Source organism: Sipha flava, unplaced genomic scaffold (assembly GCF_003268045.1).
Source record: "Sipha flava isolate LNK unplaced genomic scaffold, YSA_version1 132_pilon_pilon, whole genome shotgun sequence".
NCBI classification, from domain to species: domain Eukaryota; kingdom Metazoa; phylum Arthropoda; class Insecta; order Hemiptera; family Aphididae; genus Sipha; species Sipha flava.
In genome coordinates, this window is record NW_020271758.1 from 724282 (window position 1) to 742822 (window position 18541).

The following is an 18541-nucleotide window of genomic DNA, read 5'->3' on the forward strand; positions in this document are numbered from 1 at the left end:
AATAATAATAATAATAATAATAATAATAATAATAATAATAATAATAAAATTAATGACATTTGTGGGTTGAATAATTAGTATTTTCTAGACTACAGTTCCATGATGTGTGTACATCTAAGAATAATTTACTAGAACTATGCAAAACACGCGATTCGACGCTAAAATACAAACTCTTTTCTTACGGTAAAGGCTTCGTCTAACAGCTGAACAGGAAAATCTGACGGAGTCATTATTTTTGGATCGTTCAGTTCATGGTTTATCAATGCAATGTCCAAGTTGAACTGTTTATAATCGCGTATCACACTCATTTTCCATTCTCTCAGATGAACAACCATTTCGTTGAAAGCCGATATCGAGTTATCCATCTATTTATCATCAAATGAAAAACATAAGTAATCAGCGCAACATCAACTGTACGTTCAAAACAATTCAAGACCGCGGACCTTGTCTATGACGTACATGTACGCTTCAAATTTATCTTCCATTGAAATCGTTTGTTCGCCAAGCAGGTCGGAAGATTCCTTATGGTTCTTCAACGAGGACTCGTCGTCGGTAGCAAAACACGTGAGTTTTTCTTGACGTATGTTTTCGATAGTCGTTGCTATATTTTTTTCGAAATTCACACGGTTTCTTAATTTTTCTATGGCGCGTTGAATCGCCGGGGGTAAGGACGAGTATATTTTATCCACTCTCCGGAGAAACATTTCGGTTTCGTTCGGTTTTTGAACCACGTCGGGTTCCATATTTGCGATCGACGATTTCTGTTGCCTGCAAAATAAAGTCGTAAATGCGTAAATGCTGCCACTGTGTATTTGTTGCTTTCGCTTCCGCGGTGGATTTATGTAAATCTGCACTTATACATCTCACGAATCGTCGCATTGAACACGACGTGATCGCATTTGGCATTAAAATGCGGTTGTCACCTTATAGTGATTGTTATTAAATACTCACTGTTGTTTCGGATGCTTTTTAGACAATAATTCGTCCAATAAACCATGGAATATGCTTCGATGCGATTCGCGGTTTACCAATGTTTTCACAAATTTGTCTTCTCTACGAACGAAACATTTTAGACTTGTTTACCACTTATATTATCGTTATTTTTTATTTTTTAATTATTTATAAACTTATGTACTATACACATATCGAAATCACACTTACAAAATTCCCTCGACTTTTAATTTCGGTATTATGCTTCGATCAACAAAATAATTGACTTGTTGTAGACCTAACAGGCTCTTTTCGTATTCCAACTCCAAATTCAAACGTAACTTTTTAGCTTCAGACCGTTTTTCTTTTACGGGTAATACGCTGAACTTCTCGTCGAGCTGAAAATAATCTCTAGGAAACGGTTGTGTTAATAACTTACTATCAGATATTATTTGCTTGAATTTTCCCTTCATATTGGACAACAAAAATTTGACTTTCTCCTTTTTACAAGCGATTTCTAACACTTTACGTTCATTTTCTTCATATACTTTACGTTTAGCCATTTTTCTCTCTTCCATACTAAATTTCAGGTTAGTCAATAAAAAAACAGCTTACTTGAAAAATGTATGAAGAGGTAGCAAATCTGCGTGCGGACGGCAACAATAAATAATAATATTGAATAAATTGAACACCGGATAATAATCGAGTTGTCATAACGATCATGATAGCAACCATCGGTCGTTTACAAGCATCGTTAAAATAATATGAGCTACTTATAGTTATATTATACGATATAGTATTATATTTTCATAGTTACTAATATATGAACAGTGAACGTTAAAATATATTTAAAATTAAAAATATTTTGCCTATCTGTAAAACCAAAAATTGTTTTTCCTTTCAATTTATATTTCTGCTTACGCACTTAAATTTAATCGAAAGCCGTTTAATTTAACCTAGCCACTAAAATCACATTAGCAATTTAATATGTAGAACAGATTACCGACGGCCATTCGGGCAAACCACACAAAAGGTAAAATAGGTACACAAATTAGCCAATAACTCGGTGGGTGCCGAAAAGGTGACCGATCGATGATACCAAGACTAATGTTAAAAATTAAAAATAAAAATAAAATAAAATAAAATCTTAATAACAAATAATGAAAATTAGTTTTTTAATGGATCCTTAAATAGTTATGCCTAGAGAGCGGATCTTTAAGTTTTTATGTATTTTTATTGGCTTTATGCAGATTCACTAGGTTGAAAAATGTGGACGATTTATCCATCATAGAGTTCGTAGGAAAACATTTATTTTGCATATTTTTGAATATTTTGGACATTAGAGAATATTTAGTCTATTTTTCATATTTTTATTATATTCAATTATTGTTCATAATAAAGCATATGGTTTTACACACCACAGCACAAGGTTTTAGTTTTGACTGTATGTTAAAATACACCAACATCAAACTAGGATTGCTCTCTGATTATGAAACCCACCTATTTTTCGAAAATTCAATCCGCGGTGGTCTCACACAAGCTAGTATGAGGTACGCCAAAGCTAATAATGAAAATACTTCGGATTATGACGAGACGAAACCGAAATCATGGTTAGTCTATCAAAATTGTAATAATTTATATGGGTGGGCAATGTCACAATACATGCCATACGACGGGTTCAAATGGATAGAGCCTACGCTAGTTGGTTTGGAAACATTGACAGATACCTCAGATATAAGTAGAGTGTATGAAGTGGATATATCGTATTCTCGAGATTTACACGATGAACACAACGACCTTCCATTTTTACCCGAGAACAAAATTCTTCCTAGTTTAAAAGTTAAAAAACTGATGGTTACACTCGAAGAAAAAAATAACTATATCATACACTATAGAAATTTACAATAGGCAATATCAAATGGGTTAATCATAAAAAAAGTACATAGAGTTTTAATTATTATTTTATTTATTATTTTATTTTTTTATTTAATTATTATTTTTATTTATTATTTTAATTACATTAGAGTTTCAACAATCGGCATGGCTTGCAAAATACATAAATTTAAACACTGAAATGAGGAAAAAAGCTGTAAACGACTTTGAAAAAGATTTCTTCAAATTATTATATAATGCAGTTTTTGGTAAAACCATGGAATCGATGAGGAAATGTATAAAAATGGAACTAGTGTCATGTCCAAAAAGATTGCGAAAACTAATAAATAAAACAACATTCAAACATTGCACTACCTATAATGATAATTTAACCGCCGTCTCGATGGAAAATAAAATAATCAAATTTTGCAAACCGATTTATATCGGTTTTGCAGTGCTTGATGTATCTAAATCATTAACGTATGATTATCACTACAACACAATGAAAAAACATTTTGGAAATAACCTCAGATTGATGTACACGGATACAGATTCTCTTATATATCATATTACAACAGAAAACTTTTACGATGACTTGCTTAACAAGCCAGGCTTATTAGAGTGCATGGACACCTTCAATCTACCCCATGAACATTCATGCTATACTTCATCGCGTAAGAAAATACCTGGTTTGTTTTCCGACGAGACAGATAGGCGCACTATGACCGAATTTATAGCCCTACGAGCAAAATCGTACGCATATATTTTGGATAACAAAGAAAAAAATCAAAGCAAAAGGCATTCGAGGTCATTTGGTAAAAAATCATATGACATTCAAAGATCATATAGATTGTCTTTTCACCAACGATGAGGAAAAAGTCGAATTTGATCCTTATAGAGAAAATGTCTTTATCAGATCATACAACCTTGAGTTACAAACGATAAAATCCAAGAAATTATGTTTCAACAGACAAGATGACAAGCGTGTAATACAACTCGATAGAATAAATACATACGCTCATGGACACGATCGTATGCAGCTGACAGATACCGAAGTGTGATTAAATTTTTCTTGTATATATAGTAATATTTGTTATATTGCATATTATTTCGTATTTGTAAATATTTTCTGTATAATATGATATATTTTGTACTTGGATATTATAAAATTATGTTGAAATATATTATAAATTGTTTGAAAATATAATTAACGTATTATTTTTTTACATGCCTCGATTATCATTTATATCCTTATTTCGACATACATTGAATATAAAACACATATTCATATTTTATTTAATTATTATTAACCAAATCATTACGATGAATACGATATCTAATATATCAATACGATTAATATATATTATTCAGGGTGAAAGTGTGATAATTTTTACAACCTTATTCAGCTAAAGGTAATGTTTTGAGACAAATATATATATCTATAAATAGATATGTTCGACATTTGGGTGATACACAGGTGTAATGCCAGACATTAGTGGTGCATATTATTATCACACTATTTTATCAAAACAAAATACATTTTTTCAATACTTAGGGTTTCATATGATGTTCTTTACACTAGGCACTATATGAAATACACATATCTATGTAACCTGTCGGCGTACAATGTTTAATCTATTTAATAAGAAATTAATTATATCAATGAAATTAATAAAAATATCCGATATAGCTAAGAAAAAATATTATATATCGTATACTTCAAATAGCTAAGTATAAAATATTATGGACACGTTAATAGTAAAAGACAAGATAAAAATTAAGCCAGCTATTAAGTAATCACTTTCCATACCAATTACGTATGCAAATCACATCGAAAATTCATCTCAATACGATCAAACGTACATATTTAGTCATGATATGATTATGATATGCATTCGAATGAAATAATTATTTATAAAATAAATTAAAATATTTGTCACTCATAACTTAATATTAATTAATTTCAGAATAATTTATCTAAATAAAAAAAAACTTACATTTAAATTATTACATACTTAGAAATAGATATATTATAGAAAAACATCGAATTTTAATCGAAAATACCACATTTTTTAGTGAAAAGTATAAAAATATCATAATTTACATAAAATCCTTATAATTTCAACAACAAATTATTTTATTACACGCATATATATTACCTGAAAATAGTAAAATTTAGACAAAAATAACAAATTTTAACGAACACATATGATGATATGTGATTACACACATTTAGTTTAATAAATATTTGATCAATGATAAATAAAAAACAAATTTTATATAGTAAATTTATAAATTTATATTAAGGACAAGTAGATAGAAAAGGGGGCTTCTGAAAATAGCGTTGTCTGTGGGTGTGAGTGAGGTTTAACGGTAGAAGTGGTGGTGAAGGGTTGCGGGGCTCGGCGGCGATTGACGTGGTGGTGAAGGAATGCGGGGTACGGTGGCAGTGGACATGGTGGTGAAGGGATGCAGGGGAGGGTGTTGGGTGGGCCAGAATGCCCCTTTTCTATCTACTTTTATATTTTATCATTATTTATTATATTGTTGTTGTCAATAATTACATCATAGATTACTACCATGGCATTTTGATGTACAAAGGCGTCCTGCAGCATTACATTTACATTTTTGAAAACATGAACATCGACCACCCAAGTTTGATCATTTTCTTGCTACTTCCTTCAAATTAATATTAATTTGTGGCACGTTTTTAACTTTAACCAAGGACTCCTTACATATTGTTAATTGGTTTCGGCTAAATAAATTGGAAAGGCGGCCTTCTGATGTTCCAATTTCATACATATAATAAAATAAAAATGTATGGTCGAGGATAAAGGAAATATATATTATTATACTGGCAGTAAACGGTGACGTCCGAATATCTGCATTGCTTAACATACAATACTTACATATTAAGCATTTATAACAATACATACTATACATAGTGATGGTTAAATAATGTTTAAAGGATCAAAATAATAAATTGAAGTAATGGCAAATGTCACTATTAAATTTTACAGAATTGTGTTGTTGATAGGAAATTTTGTACTTTCTTTCCCATTTGATGAACGAGAAATACTTGGCAGATTTTTTTCTTTACAATTTCATATCCATTCAATAGTTTATTCATTCATTTCTAAACAAAATACTAATTTGGTTTATTTAATTTAGATTACAATGCACAAACACATGATTACAAACAGAATATTAATATTCTTAATATTCAATAGATATTCTTGTTATATTAAACATAATAATTATCTAGGTGCATTATAAGTTCCTAAATTCATAGATGAATATTTTGTAATATAATTCAAAATATGTATGTATATAATAATGAGAATTTAAACTTGGTATTGAAATTTGAAAATGTTTATTCGCAAGTAAAAATAGATTTCTTTTGGATCATCTGCGATATTAAAATAAAAGGAAATTCAAAATAATTCTAATGCAATTATGATACTAAAGAAATAATATTTAATTCAGTATAAATTGACAGTTATAAAGTAAAATTATTTGATTGTAACCATAATATCTATAATAGTTAAATTTAACAAAATTTAGATAGCGAGTTTTGATAATTAAATTTGAAAATCAATAGCATATTTTTATCAATATTGAACTTTATATTTTTATAAATAGCCTTACTAATACAAATACAGAAATTTAAAAATTTTCAAAAATATATTTACACTATTACAATAAAATTATATATGCATATATTAATACAATACTTTTCAAATCAAATTGTTGTAACATTTGATATTTTAGGCAAATAATTTTTTTTTTCTTTATTATAGTACAAATTAATTTAAGAGTTTTATTTAACACTTCTTAAACACAAATCTTAAAACTCATTAAATAAATAAATAATAAAATTAGAGAATATTTTATTTACTAAGGTTATTTCTAAAAAATACTTAAATATTTATTGAAAGTTGAAAATTGACAAAAAAATATGGTCATGGAAATGTTTAAAATATTTCGAGTCTTACATCAAGAGAATACATGAAATAGTAAAAAAATTTAAATTATAAATTAGATCTTCTATGGTTCAGTATATAACAATTCTTATTCTTATGATTTTGAATTAAAATATTTAATAACTTAATCTAACTAGAAAAAAAATATTCTAATATCTATAGGTACTATTACTATTACTATTACATTTTTTAAATTATTCCAAGTTTAGATAATATAAGATCTTGATAAATTTTATCTATCAGGTCTGCTGGATTACAGCTATCCAATTCAATTTTTCTAACATCATTTGTTTCTAATGACTTTTCGATTTCACTGTTAATATTAACAGTCTTTTTGTTTGAATTTTCAGTACCGTTAGTCAATTCAGATTGCTCATCAATTACAATATCTCTGTTTTTAATCATAAAGTCACTTTCGTTTTCACTGTTACCTTTAGAAATATCTTGTTCATTTTCTTTGTCATCGCTAACTTTAGAAATATCTGGTTCATTTTCTTTTTCACTGTTACTTTTAGAAATATCTTGTTCATTTTCTTTGTCATCGCTAACTTTAGAAATATCTGGTTTATTTTCTTTTTCACTGTTACTTTTAGAAATATCTTGTTCATTGTCTTTGTCATCGCTACCTTTAGAAATATCATGTTTATTTTCTTCGTTGCAGTTAATTTTAGAAATATCTTCTTTTTCATTTTTTTCATCTTCAATCTCAGAATCACTGCTTATATTGTTCTCAGATTCCTCACCTTCAAGGTTATTTAACAAGTGTCTAACAGACTTATAACCTTGAGCTGATGCTATTGGTGCTAATTGACCAGTTGGATTTCTACCATTTTTACGTCTGCATATGCTACAGTTACAGTATCCGCGACAAGGTGGACATGCCCATTTCTTTACATATATCAACAAATAAAAATAATTGTTACAGTTTAATTAAAGAATTCAATAAAACATTTTACTATTAAAAATTACCTCATTTAATAATACTTCAGCAACATTTTCACCATAACGATTTCCCAAACAAAATCCACAAAACATACCGCGGACACCTCTGCATTTTTTGTAACGGCAATACGACTTTTGATCCAATGTTTTCTGACTAAAAATAAATATTTTAACTAAATATTAAAGTAGTATATTATAAGCTAAAAACATGGCTAGGTTGATTAAAAATTGAGCCATTAAATTAATTAAAATATTCAAAATTTGGTTAATTTCTAAAAAATATTTATAATTTTCATACCTAATATAATTTTTGATTTTTATTATATTATAATGAAAAATGGGAAGGTATGTGAGTTTCAATTAATCCAAGTTGGATATCCTTTTTATAACTTATTATATACCATAATAGTTTGTATATAGAAATAAATAAATGCTTAACCTAGAGCATTCTTATACTTATAATGTAATAATACTTCAGGCTAAGCATTTATTTATGTATTAATTTATGATTATTAACCATTCAGACCTTTTTGTTTTATTTAATTACTTTATTTCTTATTATATACTTTTATGTAATTATGAAAACTATTTTTAGACATTTTAACTAAGTTATATTAAAATTTCAAATTAATAATTAATTGGATAATATAGAATTTAATTTTGTTTTGAATTCATATATAAATTAGTAATTCATATATACAAAGAAAAAATACCATATTTTAAGGTATTTTATCAATTTAAGTTATTTACATAGATAGTGGAATATACTTTGATTATTGGAAGTGTTTTACACAAATACGTCGCATTTAAAATGAATAATAATTGTATATAATATAATAATGTATTTGAATATGACAAATTAATATATATATTTTTAATAGCTAATTATTATTTGGAAATATTTAGTTTACCGGCATTGATGACAAGTTGTACCATTGGCACTGTACTGTTTTCCCACTGAACTATAGGTAATGTTACTTAACATTTCTTCTGTTACTTTAGATACAGGCAATCGAGGTATAGGTACAGAACTTCTACGAGTTGTTCTTTTGGAATGCTGCATTTAATGTAATCAAATATCAATTTAGTAAAAAAAAAAAAAAAATAAATTAATAAATGAAAATTATTAAATAGTTAATGCCTACATTTTTATCATTATAATAATATTCTTCATCATCATCATTAATAAAATCGTCATCACCAAGAGCACTATAATATGCCTCATCTGTTGCTGTATTTTTTTTGGACCAAGGGAACTTTATAAGTAAAGAACCATGACGAATTTTTTTATTTGTTTTTTCAGAATCACTATCGCTTTCTTCATTATAATTTGTTGATTTCCTATAAAATAAAATTCATTATGTACATTTATTTAAGCAATTTAATTTAAATTAAAAATTTTTGATAATTTAATTACAATATTAAATGATCAATTTCTTTAGTATATTTTTATGTTAATAATAAACAAACAGTATATTATACTGTACAATAAATTTTACTAAATGAAAGCTACATGGTGAAAACAGCAGCTTCAGAGCTTTTTTTTATTTTGTAAATCTCTAATAACTTTGCTTAATATAAAATATAATTTCTACAAATTCTGACAACTAAAAACCATTTTTATTGTTAGTAAAAATTAATTGCACTTAAACAAAATGTAAAAAAATAATTATTTTACCTTATTTTAGGTAATCATTTTTTTTTTTATTCAATATTTTTGTTCAATTAAAGATTTTTAAAGACTTATAATGATGTTTTTAAGTGCTTTTTTAATGATTTTAAGAGCTATAAGTTCAGAGTCCTGGGTATGATTATGACCAACTGTCACAAAATAACTATAATTTATTAAGTATCTATACTAGAAAGGGTCATAAACTAATTTTCATAAAGATCCATTTTGAAATCCACCAAATTTTTTAAACCTAAACAATGTTTTCATGCAAAATAAAAATTATATAAATATATTTATATATATATATTATTTATATTATATTTGTCATTATTTAGTTACCAAAAATTGTTGTGTTTAATCAATTTTAACTACTTCCATTTCAAAACTTTAAAAGATTTAATAATTTAAAAATCCAATGCAATTTTTTTTATTAATTTTAATTTTTATACTATCATCATATATAAATATAAGAACTGTAGGTACTATATGCATATATACATAAGTATTTAAGGTCTGAATTGTGGTTTACTAGTAGTGAACTAACCTACAATTTAACTAAGATAGGTTTTACAAGATAAAAATCAAATGTTACTCATGTATGTAGAAAGTATCTTAAACTATTGGCTTATTTTTTTTTATATATATTTTATAAGCAGTATGGTTAATTAGTCACTTAGCATAATATCATTGATTTTAGAGTATACTTTAAAAATACCTAACAATATACACAATAATAATTAACGATAATATACACACAATACATAATGTAATAATAACTGTTGATTGTTGAGGTTCAAAATCAAACAGTATTATTTTTTAACAATTACTACACTTTGTTTATTTTTAAATTTATTAGGTAGGAGGGGAACTGCAGCTCACTCAGCTTCCATATAAATAAACCCCTGATACACATTATAGGTTCATTCCATGTACACCCTTTTCATCATGACATTAAAACAAATGTAATAATGAACATAAAGTTAACATTTCACAAAAAAATCATTATCAATATTTAGATAATAATACTAATTTTTATTAAATGAAAAATATGAAGTGTTAATAGAAACTATTTTAAAAATCTACACAGGAAAAAAAACCAAAATTATTTGTTAAATCTAATGTAATTACTTTAAAAATATGTTATTCAAATATCACTTACACACTATAAATATAAATAGCAATACAAAATCGGTAATATCAATAAATAATAGGTAGGTACATAATAGTTTAGAACAAATATTGTGCTAGAAGTAGTAGTTTTAAAATAAAAATAATTAATTAAATTTAATTAAAATATTATAAATTAATTAATTTTCTTACTCTGCACAAATAGTAAATAATAGTTAATATAATACCTAGATATTTTACTAAGTGCCTGGGTAATATATGAAATAATGTTGTTCATAATGTATTTTATTCATATTGCCAGTAACATACCTACAATAATAAATTATAAACAACGATATTATCATTCGTACCTATTTTCTTTTATTATGCGGGCCGAACGTCTTACAATAGTTTTACTTGGAGTTGATGGATCAGATTTAGTTCTTTTATTACTTGGACAATCAATAGATTTCTGTCTACGTTTTCTACCACAAACACCTAGATTCTTTGAAGCAATTTGACCAGTGGATTTTGCTAAAATCTCAGCTGATTGTTTAACATCATCAAATAAATCACTGAACTGTAAAAAAAAAAAAAAAAAAAAAAATGGTAAATAAAAATTAATTAAAGAAATTTCCTTTTATAAAAATTTAAGGATTATTACAAATATTCAATACGCAGAATTAAAATCTAAATTGGCATAATCGTCTTTCAAACAGAAGCATTATAAAATATAGTTTTCAACAATAATACATTTATTAAAATAATAAGTGACAAATTATTCAGCATGTACATAGAAAATAAAATTAAAATAATAAAGGGCCGATCTAACAACACACCTTTGTAATTTTTATTCTGACAACTTCCAAAAAAACTGCCTTTAGTTAAAAGACCATACTACCATACAATCAATTGCCATGTCTTTGGATACATAGATAAAAAATATCTGTCTGTGTCATAAACAATAATATACCATATGTCTATGGTATGTGTACACAGATTTAATTGCCTTCCATATATATATATCTGTTGTCTTTTTACTTTAGTGCAATGCAACTATGAGTCCATTGCTATAATAAAATACATATTTTTCCGAAGAATGTTCAGTATCAAAGTAAATCAAATCCTGAGTTCATTTCACTTAATATCAACCTTATATAATTTATATACTGTCAGGATCTCATAGACCAACAATAAACCAAGTAAGTGCTATCTTATTTCCTAGCTTTCAAAACATACAATTGCCCCTGTAATGTACCATGCATAAATAATATTATATAATGTATTTACTACATAAAATACTTAATAAAGAAAATTTCTACGCATATTAAATGCCTATCTGCCCTTTTACCTATCAGTACATGCACAAATTTCCAATATGTTGAAGAGGCACAATGAGCCATTATAATATTGTCATATACCAATATAATAATATAATATAATATGTTGTACTTATTATTTATATTTATTTATTGTTTACATACTTTTATTTATACACCCTAATATATGTTATTAATATACATTACCTTTAACATTGTTAACACAAATTTAGAGTAAAGGTTCGGTATATAAGGGTATATATAAGATTATTTTTATATTATCTATTTCTTTACTAACAAAAATTATGGTAATGGGGTTGACCCTCTTTACCTATACTACTGGTATCTAGTAATACAATATTAATAAAATATAAAAAAAATATACATACTCTGAAACTAAGTTTATAAGCAAATCAGTGTTAAGCCAACACAAAAATATTTGGAATACAATACAAATATATAGACCTAAGCTACAATACACACATACAAATCCCGCACTTGTGGAGGTTAAATATCATAATGATTCATATAAATACATTTTTTAAGTTGTATGCTGTCCTACCAGGAAAAATGAGATTTAACTGATTAAAAAGACATAGACAAGGCTGTAATAGTGTATAATAATAAGCCATGTAACTTTTAAGTTTTTCAAAAAATACCATATAATGTGCTACAGTAAAAAATAATAGTACTGCTCAACGATATATTTCTAATTATCGATATATTGATATAATCAAAGGTGAATTTCCCTTATAAGCAAAGTAGGCAGCTCCCTAGGGTGGAAAATCTTGCAGTATTTAAATTAATATAACAATCATATAAAAAAAAAAAAAAATTTCTTATTGTTTTATAATTATAAATATTATGATTCAATACTTATTTAATTGTCCAAAAAAATGGTTTTAATAATGATGTTTCATAAAAATATCATTGAACATTTCTATTTAAATTTGGTAGACATTCATTGAAATGTTTCAAAGCAGACTAAATAACTAAAAGTGAGAAAAAATGTATTTAAAAATTCAAATGAATTAAAGTACTACTAAATTTAATTGACATGGAAAATGTTTAGTGCTTATAGTCATAAAAAAGTTAAATTCCCCTATTATTTAAATTTGATTATATAATTCATAAAGCTAAAAATAATACAATAATAATTACAAAATTTAGTAAGATTTTTTTTAAAATTGTTATATTAAAAAAAATTTAATATTATAGGAAATATAAATTGTAACAACTTGATATAAATATCGATATTGCTGTACATGACTAAAAAATAATAATTATACTTAATATTTATGTATATTAATAATATCCTTTTTGGTTAGACTACAAAAATCTTACTGAAAATTATTATTACACATAATCAAGTACTAGAATAATATATTTAAATTAATTATATAAATATTGTTTTGATACAACAATTACTAAACATTATTGATAAAAACATGTTTTATTTTAATTTTAATCCGTACAATATATATATAAAAGTATTACAATAATATATTCTTCACAAAAACAGACACCTAATAATGGTACAGTTACAGAAGACACTGCTTTTTTTTTTTATATAACAGCACTGGATGCAGTGGGGACTTGTGATATGAGGCATACAGACATGTGCCCCATTTACATAATTGAAAGAAAAAAGAATTTATATTAAATTAAAAATGAATAGGTATTTCTTCCATCGTAATATAGTTGGTAATTGGTATATTATTTGAAAATATAGAATTTTTTTTTTTTTTTTTATCAAATACGGGTACTCCTATGTACAATATGTACATACTATATTATATGGGACATTGGGTGACCATCACAACTTCGTGCTAATAATTGTGATCAATAGTACTAGATTTTTCTCACTTTTCATCACATATTAATACAAAGTTGTTGGGAACAATCAAATTGTGCCTGGAATCTATTATATTATAATTTCCGAGACTTTGTTGGTCTTATTGTTTTTGTATTGTTATTGTCAATCATCTTCTGAGGCACAAACCAAAAACTATTTTATCATAGATTATAATTAATTGTTTTTGTTTATTTTATTAAACTTTTTATTGTCTGTGCGTTTTTATAAGTATATAAAATAAGTATTTACTGTTTAGTATATGGTGTATAATTAATATTTATAAATTTAAAATATTAGATTTAATAAATATTTTTTATCATGGGTAACATACCTACGTTTTACGGTCAAGCATTTAATGAATATCAACTTTTCAAGTTTACTTCTTGAGAAAAAGGTTGAAATAATAAAAGAAGGTAGGCCAATACCAAATTTAAATACAATACAAATTAAAAAAAAACAAGTTTAGAGAATTAAAAAGAAGTTTAATAAAGACTTTTATTCAAAATACGATTGATTATAGGGTTGTTCCATAACTAACTGTTAATTTTGTTTTTCTTATGTACTTTTTGGTCTAACATTTGGTGATAAAATTGGTCATAAAATGAAATAAATTATTTGGCCCATTTGAACGCTAAAATTAGTACACATATAAATGTGCATGTAAATCTTTAACTTATTGGTAAACAAAGATATTAGGCAACAACTTTCAAATATTTACAGGCTTAGTATACAAAAACATAATGAAACTGTAGTCATCAACCATTATATTTGTCAAAATTATAGATTGTATAATAGTTTGTGTTACATTTGAACTTCTGAGGGCATAATTAAGAGTATATAATGAGAAATCAGATTCTGAAAATCTAGGGATATTTCATGAACTTACTAATTTTAGTTTAGAATTGGATAACACTTTAAAATTATACCGCAAACAGCCTACAGTATTTAATGGCCTCTGTAAAATAATTAAAAATTAAAAAAAACACGAAATTTCTTTTTTGTTATATTTTACAAAAAACAACATATGTATCAACAAAATGTTAAATATCCATAATATTTAAAAAGAAAATAAACAAACTAATTAATTTGGAATTTAAAAATATTACTGAATATTTGTATATTTATATTTATTACTTATTTTTAAACTATAATTTTCTTTTAGAAATTAGTTGTTGTGCAACGTACTTCATAAGCGTATATTAAAAGGTTTTCATATACAAAAATTTATTTTATTTTATTAAAAAATCAACAGGTATTGGTGTTAACTTCAAAGTTATGATTGTGGAAAAAGAAGGAATTATTTGTGCTCCATCTTCAATGAAACCGTCAAGTTGCCACTAAACTAGATGTAGATAAATAATTGTCCTTTGTATTAGTTAAACAAAAATACAAAATATACATGGGATTATTCGAGAAGCTTGAATTCACACGACTGTCTTACGTTCAGGATTCAAAGACTGGGATGTAATGACCTTGTGTCAAGTTGTCTAAGCACAAATGATGGTCTGCAGATGATTTCCTTCTCAGGGCCAACAGTTAAGGGGTCGATACATGGTAGGTCATGAAGTTTTTGTAATTATATTAATGAAATGAAATTAATCTTTGTTGAATCAATATGAATGACCAAATATATATATATATATATATATGTACGGCAGATGACAAGTTTGTAGTAGACCACATATAACATATAGAAACATGTGTGGTAGACCACATACGACAAGAATACCAAATAAAATACATAAACCATAACCTATCGGATAAACTATTATTGACATCAAATGATTATGCTATAATCTTCTTAGAATGGACCGTTCAAAATTTGAATTGTATTTATTATAAAAAATTGAATCTTATATCGAAAATGAGTTTATATGAATACGAGAAGTTCAATAAAAAAAAAAATTGTCGACTACTACAAGGTATCTAGCGACCGGTCAAAAAGCCATGAAGATTTACCACAGCGTTAGCTTCACAAAACGTACGAGTTCGATATTACGAATCGAATGAGAACGAGGGCAAATCACTATCATGCACGATCGGTCATGGTTGTCGATCGCTACGATTGACAAAAAAAAAAAAAAATTCCGAACGTGTTCGAAATCCATAGACTCGTATCGTTTGGACAGCAACAAGTAACCACCCCCAGTACCCGAGGTGGTCGACATCACTGACCTGCCCTTGCATCTCTTTGATGTTCTCCAGCCGCTGGCGCTCGTACTCGGACATCTCGCGACCGGAACCGGACGGGCCCGTGCTCGTTCTGGTCGCCATGGTGCGCAACAGCAGCGGCAATCGAATCCTGGTGGCGCGTGCGGGGGCGAACGCGTTGGGAAAAACGGATGACAAGGGGTAGTGCGCGCGAAGTGGACGATGGCGGTTGAACAACGGCCAGGTTAGGAAGATGTGTAAACGATGTCGGGCGGGTGACGCGGGTCGAACGGTTTTTGGCGGCAAACCGACGCACAACAACGGCGTAACGACGCGCCGTCGGACAAATCCCCCCCTCGGCCGTTGCTTCCGCTTCTCACCGCCGCGCCATACGAACGTTGTCGGTAACGTATCCGGTCGCAACTATTATTATCTCCGATGGGTTTTTGTCGGTGCCGTGCCCAGTCCATAATCGCATTTCCGCGCGACGTTTTCCCCAACGATGTATGTATTATGATTACTATTGTTGTATTTTTGTGGCTGTCGTGTCCCGTGCGCGTTCTCAGCTCGCGGGCGAAAAAAATAACGTAAACTGATGATTCCGTTCAGTGGGCGTAGACATGATTTCTGAAAGGGGGGTGATCAAAAAAAGAAAATTACATAGCTAAACGGCGGGTGAAAATTGGAAAAATCCCCCACCCTCTCAACCAGTGATATATTGGTAAATATATTTATGGGTATACGCACTAAAAAAATATGGATATTAATCCTAAAATAAATTTTCTAACTTCGCTCGACAATTGTTTTCTCTCGATACGTTCGAAAAAATTTAATTAATCCTTTGTAACTTCATGTTTATAACTTCTATCAAGACTATAAAAATGATTTAAATAAATACTATAAAATATAACACCACAAGATGTACATTTGCAGCGCATTATAAATTTCATTATGCAGATTTAAGAACCATGGACTGAATGTTCACACTCCCTACTATTTTATTCAATGTTATTCACTACAATTAACAAAATACACAGCGTACACTAATCTTCAACAGCTAAATATTTCATTAAATTTCATGATTCATATTAATTTTTTCCAATGAACTATTAAATTATTATATTTTTTTTTTTGTTTTCGAGTTATTTTAGAAGCGTATACCAGTAAAATAATATTTTACCTTAGGTATATGTACGCCGAAAATCGAAAATCTACTGATGGGTATACGCCGTATACCAATACACCCTTGCCTTTAACGATATTTTCTTTTTGTAATTCTCATAACTTGTAACTTATTAATAAAGCAATCATATTAGTTGTATAACAACTATAAAATGCACAAACCACATAAAATATGTACTTATTGTCAATTTATAACTTCTTTCTGGTGTATTATTACTAATGTTTCATCGGTGTTCACCGAAATTATTTTTGATGAGGCAGGCCATACGGGTTCCGCGCCGACAATATCCGACGTATTTTCAGAAAGCATATTTATAAATTATAATTGGTAATGCTTATTTATATCGGTATTCGTCAATTGCCCTGCATTTGGGACACTACCTGTATAGTATACATCTATTGCGCCGGTATAACAACTATACATTACAAGTAAAAATCATAATGGCTAAAAACAAAAATTAAAATTAAAATCAAACTTATCATTCTACATAATTCGTATTTACACTAATAGTATATTATATATATATTTACACTAATCCTAAAATTTTTGAAAAGTTCTTAGGTCCAATATTAAAATTAGTTATGTCTATTTTACTATTTATTTTTTTTGTCATAAATGTAGAGTTTGGTCTATTTATGATAACTAAGAGAACACGTATTATGATTGTTGTGTTAAATTATTTTTAAAACTTCATAAAAAACAAAAATATTTGAATGGGTTGAATAAAAATATTTGTGAAATGCCTCACAGGCATTTGTTGTTGTTCGTCTGATATGTTACACGATGACCAAAGATATGAGGGAAAAGTCGCATTTTCATCAATACCTGTATGTATCAATGTGGTAATCGCAAAATGTATGTAGCTCGATTATCAAGTAACTTGATTAATATATGACAGTATATACTGTCATATTTATATTAATCAAGTTATAACCATATAGTTTCCATAAGCGTGGCCAGACTTTTACAGCAGATGTTGCTGAAGACTGAAATATTCCTAAAAAAACCTGTCCTAAACCTCTACTTGTCTCGATTTTTTTACATCCCCTACACACACACCAACAGCCCTGATATCATTCTCAATCGCATTTTATCATCTCTAATTAACTAATTATATGTGTAGATAATAAAGATTTCGAAAATATATTAGTTGGCGAATATCAACATCAGGGACGGGGCGAGAGGGTGGGCAGTTGCCCAGGGCCCCGCGCCTTAAATTATAATTAAGGCCCCGCGATTCTGATTTAACTAAACTTAAAATATTTTATTAATATAAATTATAAGACCCAACATTTATTTTGCCCAGGGCCTCGCAAACTCTAGCACCGTCACTGATCAACGTACAAATAAATTCATTAGGCAAAGTTATTAATAAGTACAGGTAGGATCGCCTAAGTAATTAGATTCCAATCAAAAATCACGGATTCGGACATTTTTTTTTTAGTTTTGCGCCAGTGGATAGTAACACTTAACGTGTTGCGATCTATTTGCAAAATATTTACCAGTGCCATTGATTCGACGTGATCC

At 27.7% G+C, this 18541-nt stretch overlaps 2 protein-coding genes and 1 pseudogene across 2 annotated transcripts in view; 1 reads left to right on the forward strand and 2 right to left on the reverse strand.

Moving 5' to 3' along the window:
- Positions 1-1493, reverse strand: part of LOC112679228 — a 6614-nt gene extending 5121 nt beyond the window's left edge. The window contains exons 1-4 of the mRNA XM_025548945.1: positions 1162-1493; positions 952-1053; positions 444-768; positions 183-365 (exon numbers count right to left, since the gene is read on the reverse strand). Of these exons, the coding sequence (XP_025404730.1) occupies positions 183-365; positions 444-768; positions 952-1053; positions 1162-1493 (942 nt within the window). The remainder of the gene's footprint in view (positions 1-182; positions 366-443; positions 769-951; positions 1054-1161) is intronic.
- A 1087-nt stretch (positions 1494-2580) lies between these two features.
- On the forward strand, positions 2581-3863 carry LOC112679229 (annotated as a pseudogene).
- A 2906-nt stretch (positions 3864-6769) lies between these two features.
- Positions 6770-16301, reverse strand: LOC112679235 (cell division cycle-associated protein 7-like). The gene is made up of 6 exons (XM_025548951.1): positions 15856-16301; positions 10878-11086; positions 8873-9068; positions 8639-8784; positions 7755-7881; positions 6770-7673 (listed from the first exon to the last, which is right to left on the reverse strand). The coding sequence occupies exons 1-6, from the start codon at positions 15952-15954 to the stop codon at positions 6975-6977; spliced, it is 1476 nt and encodes a 491-aa protein (XP_025404736.1). The 5' UTR covers positions 15955-16301; the 3' UTR covers positions 6770-6974.
- Positions 16302-18541: the final 2240 nt, after the last annotated feature.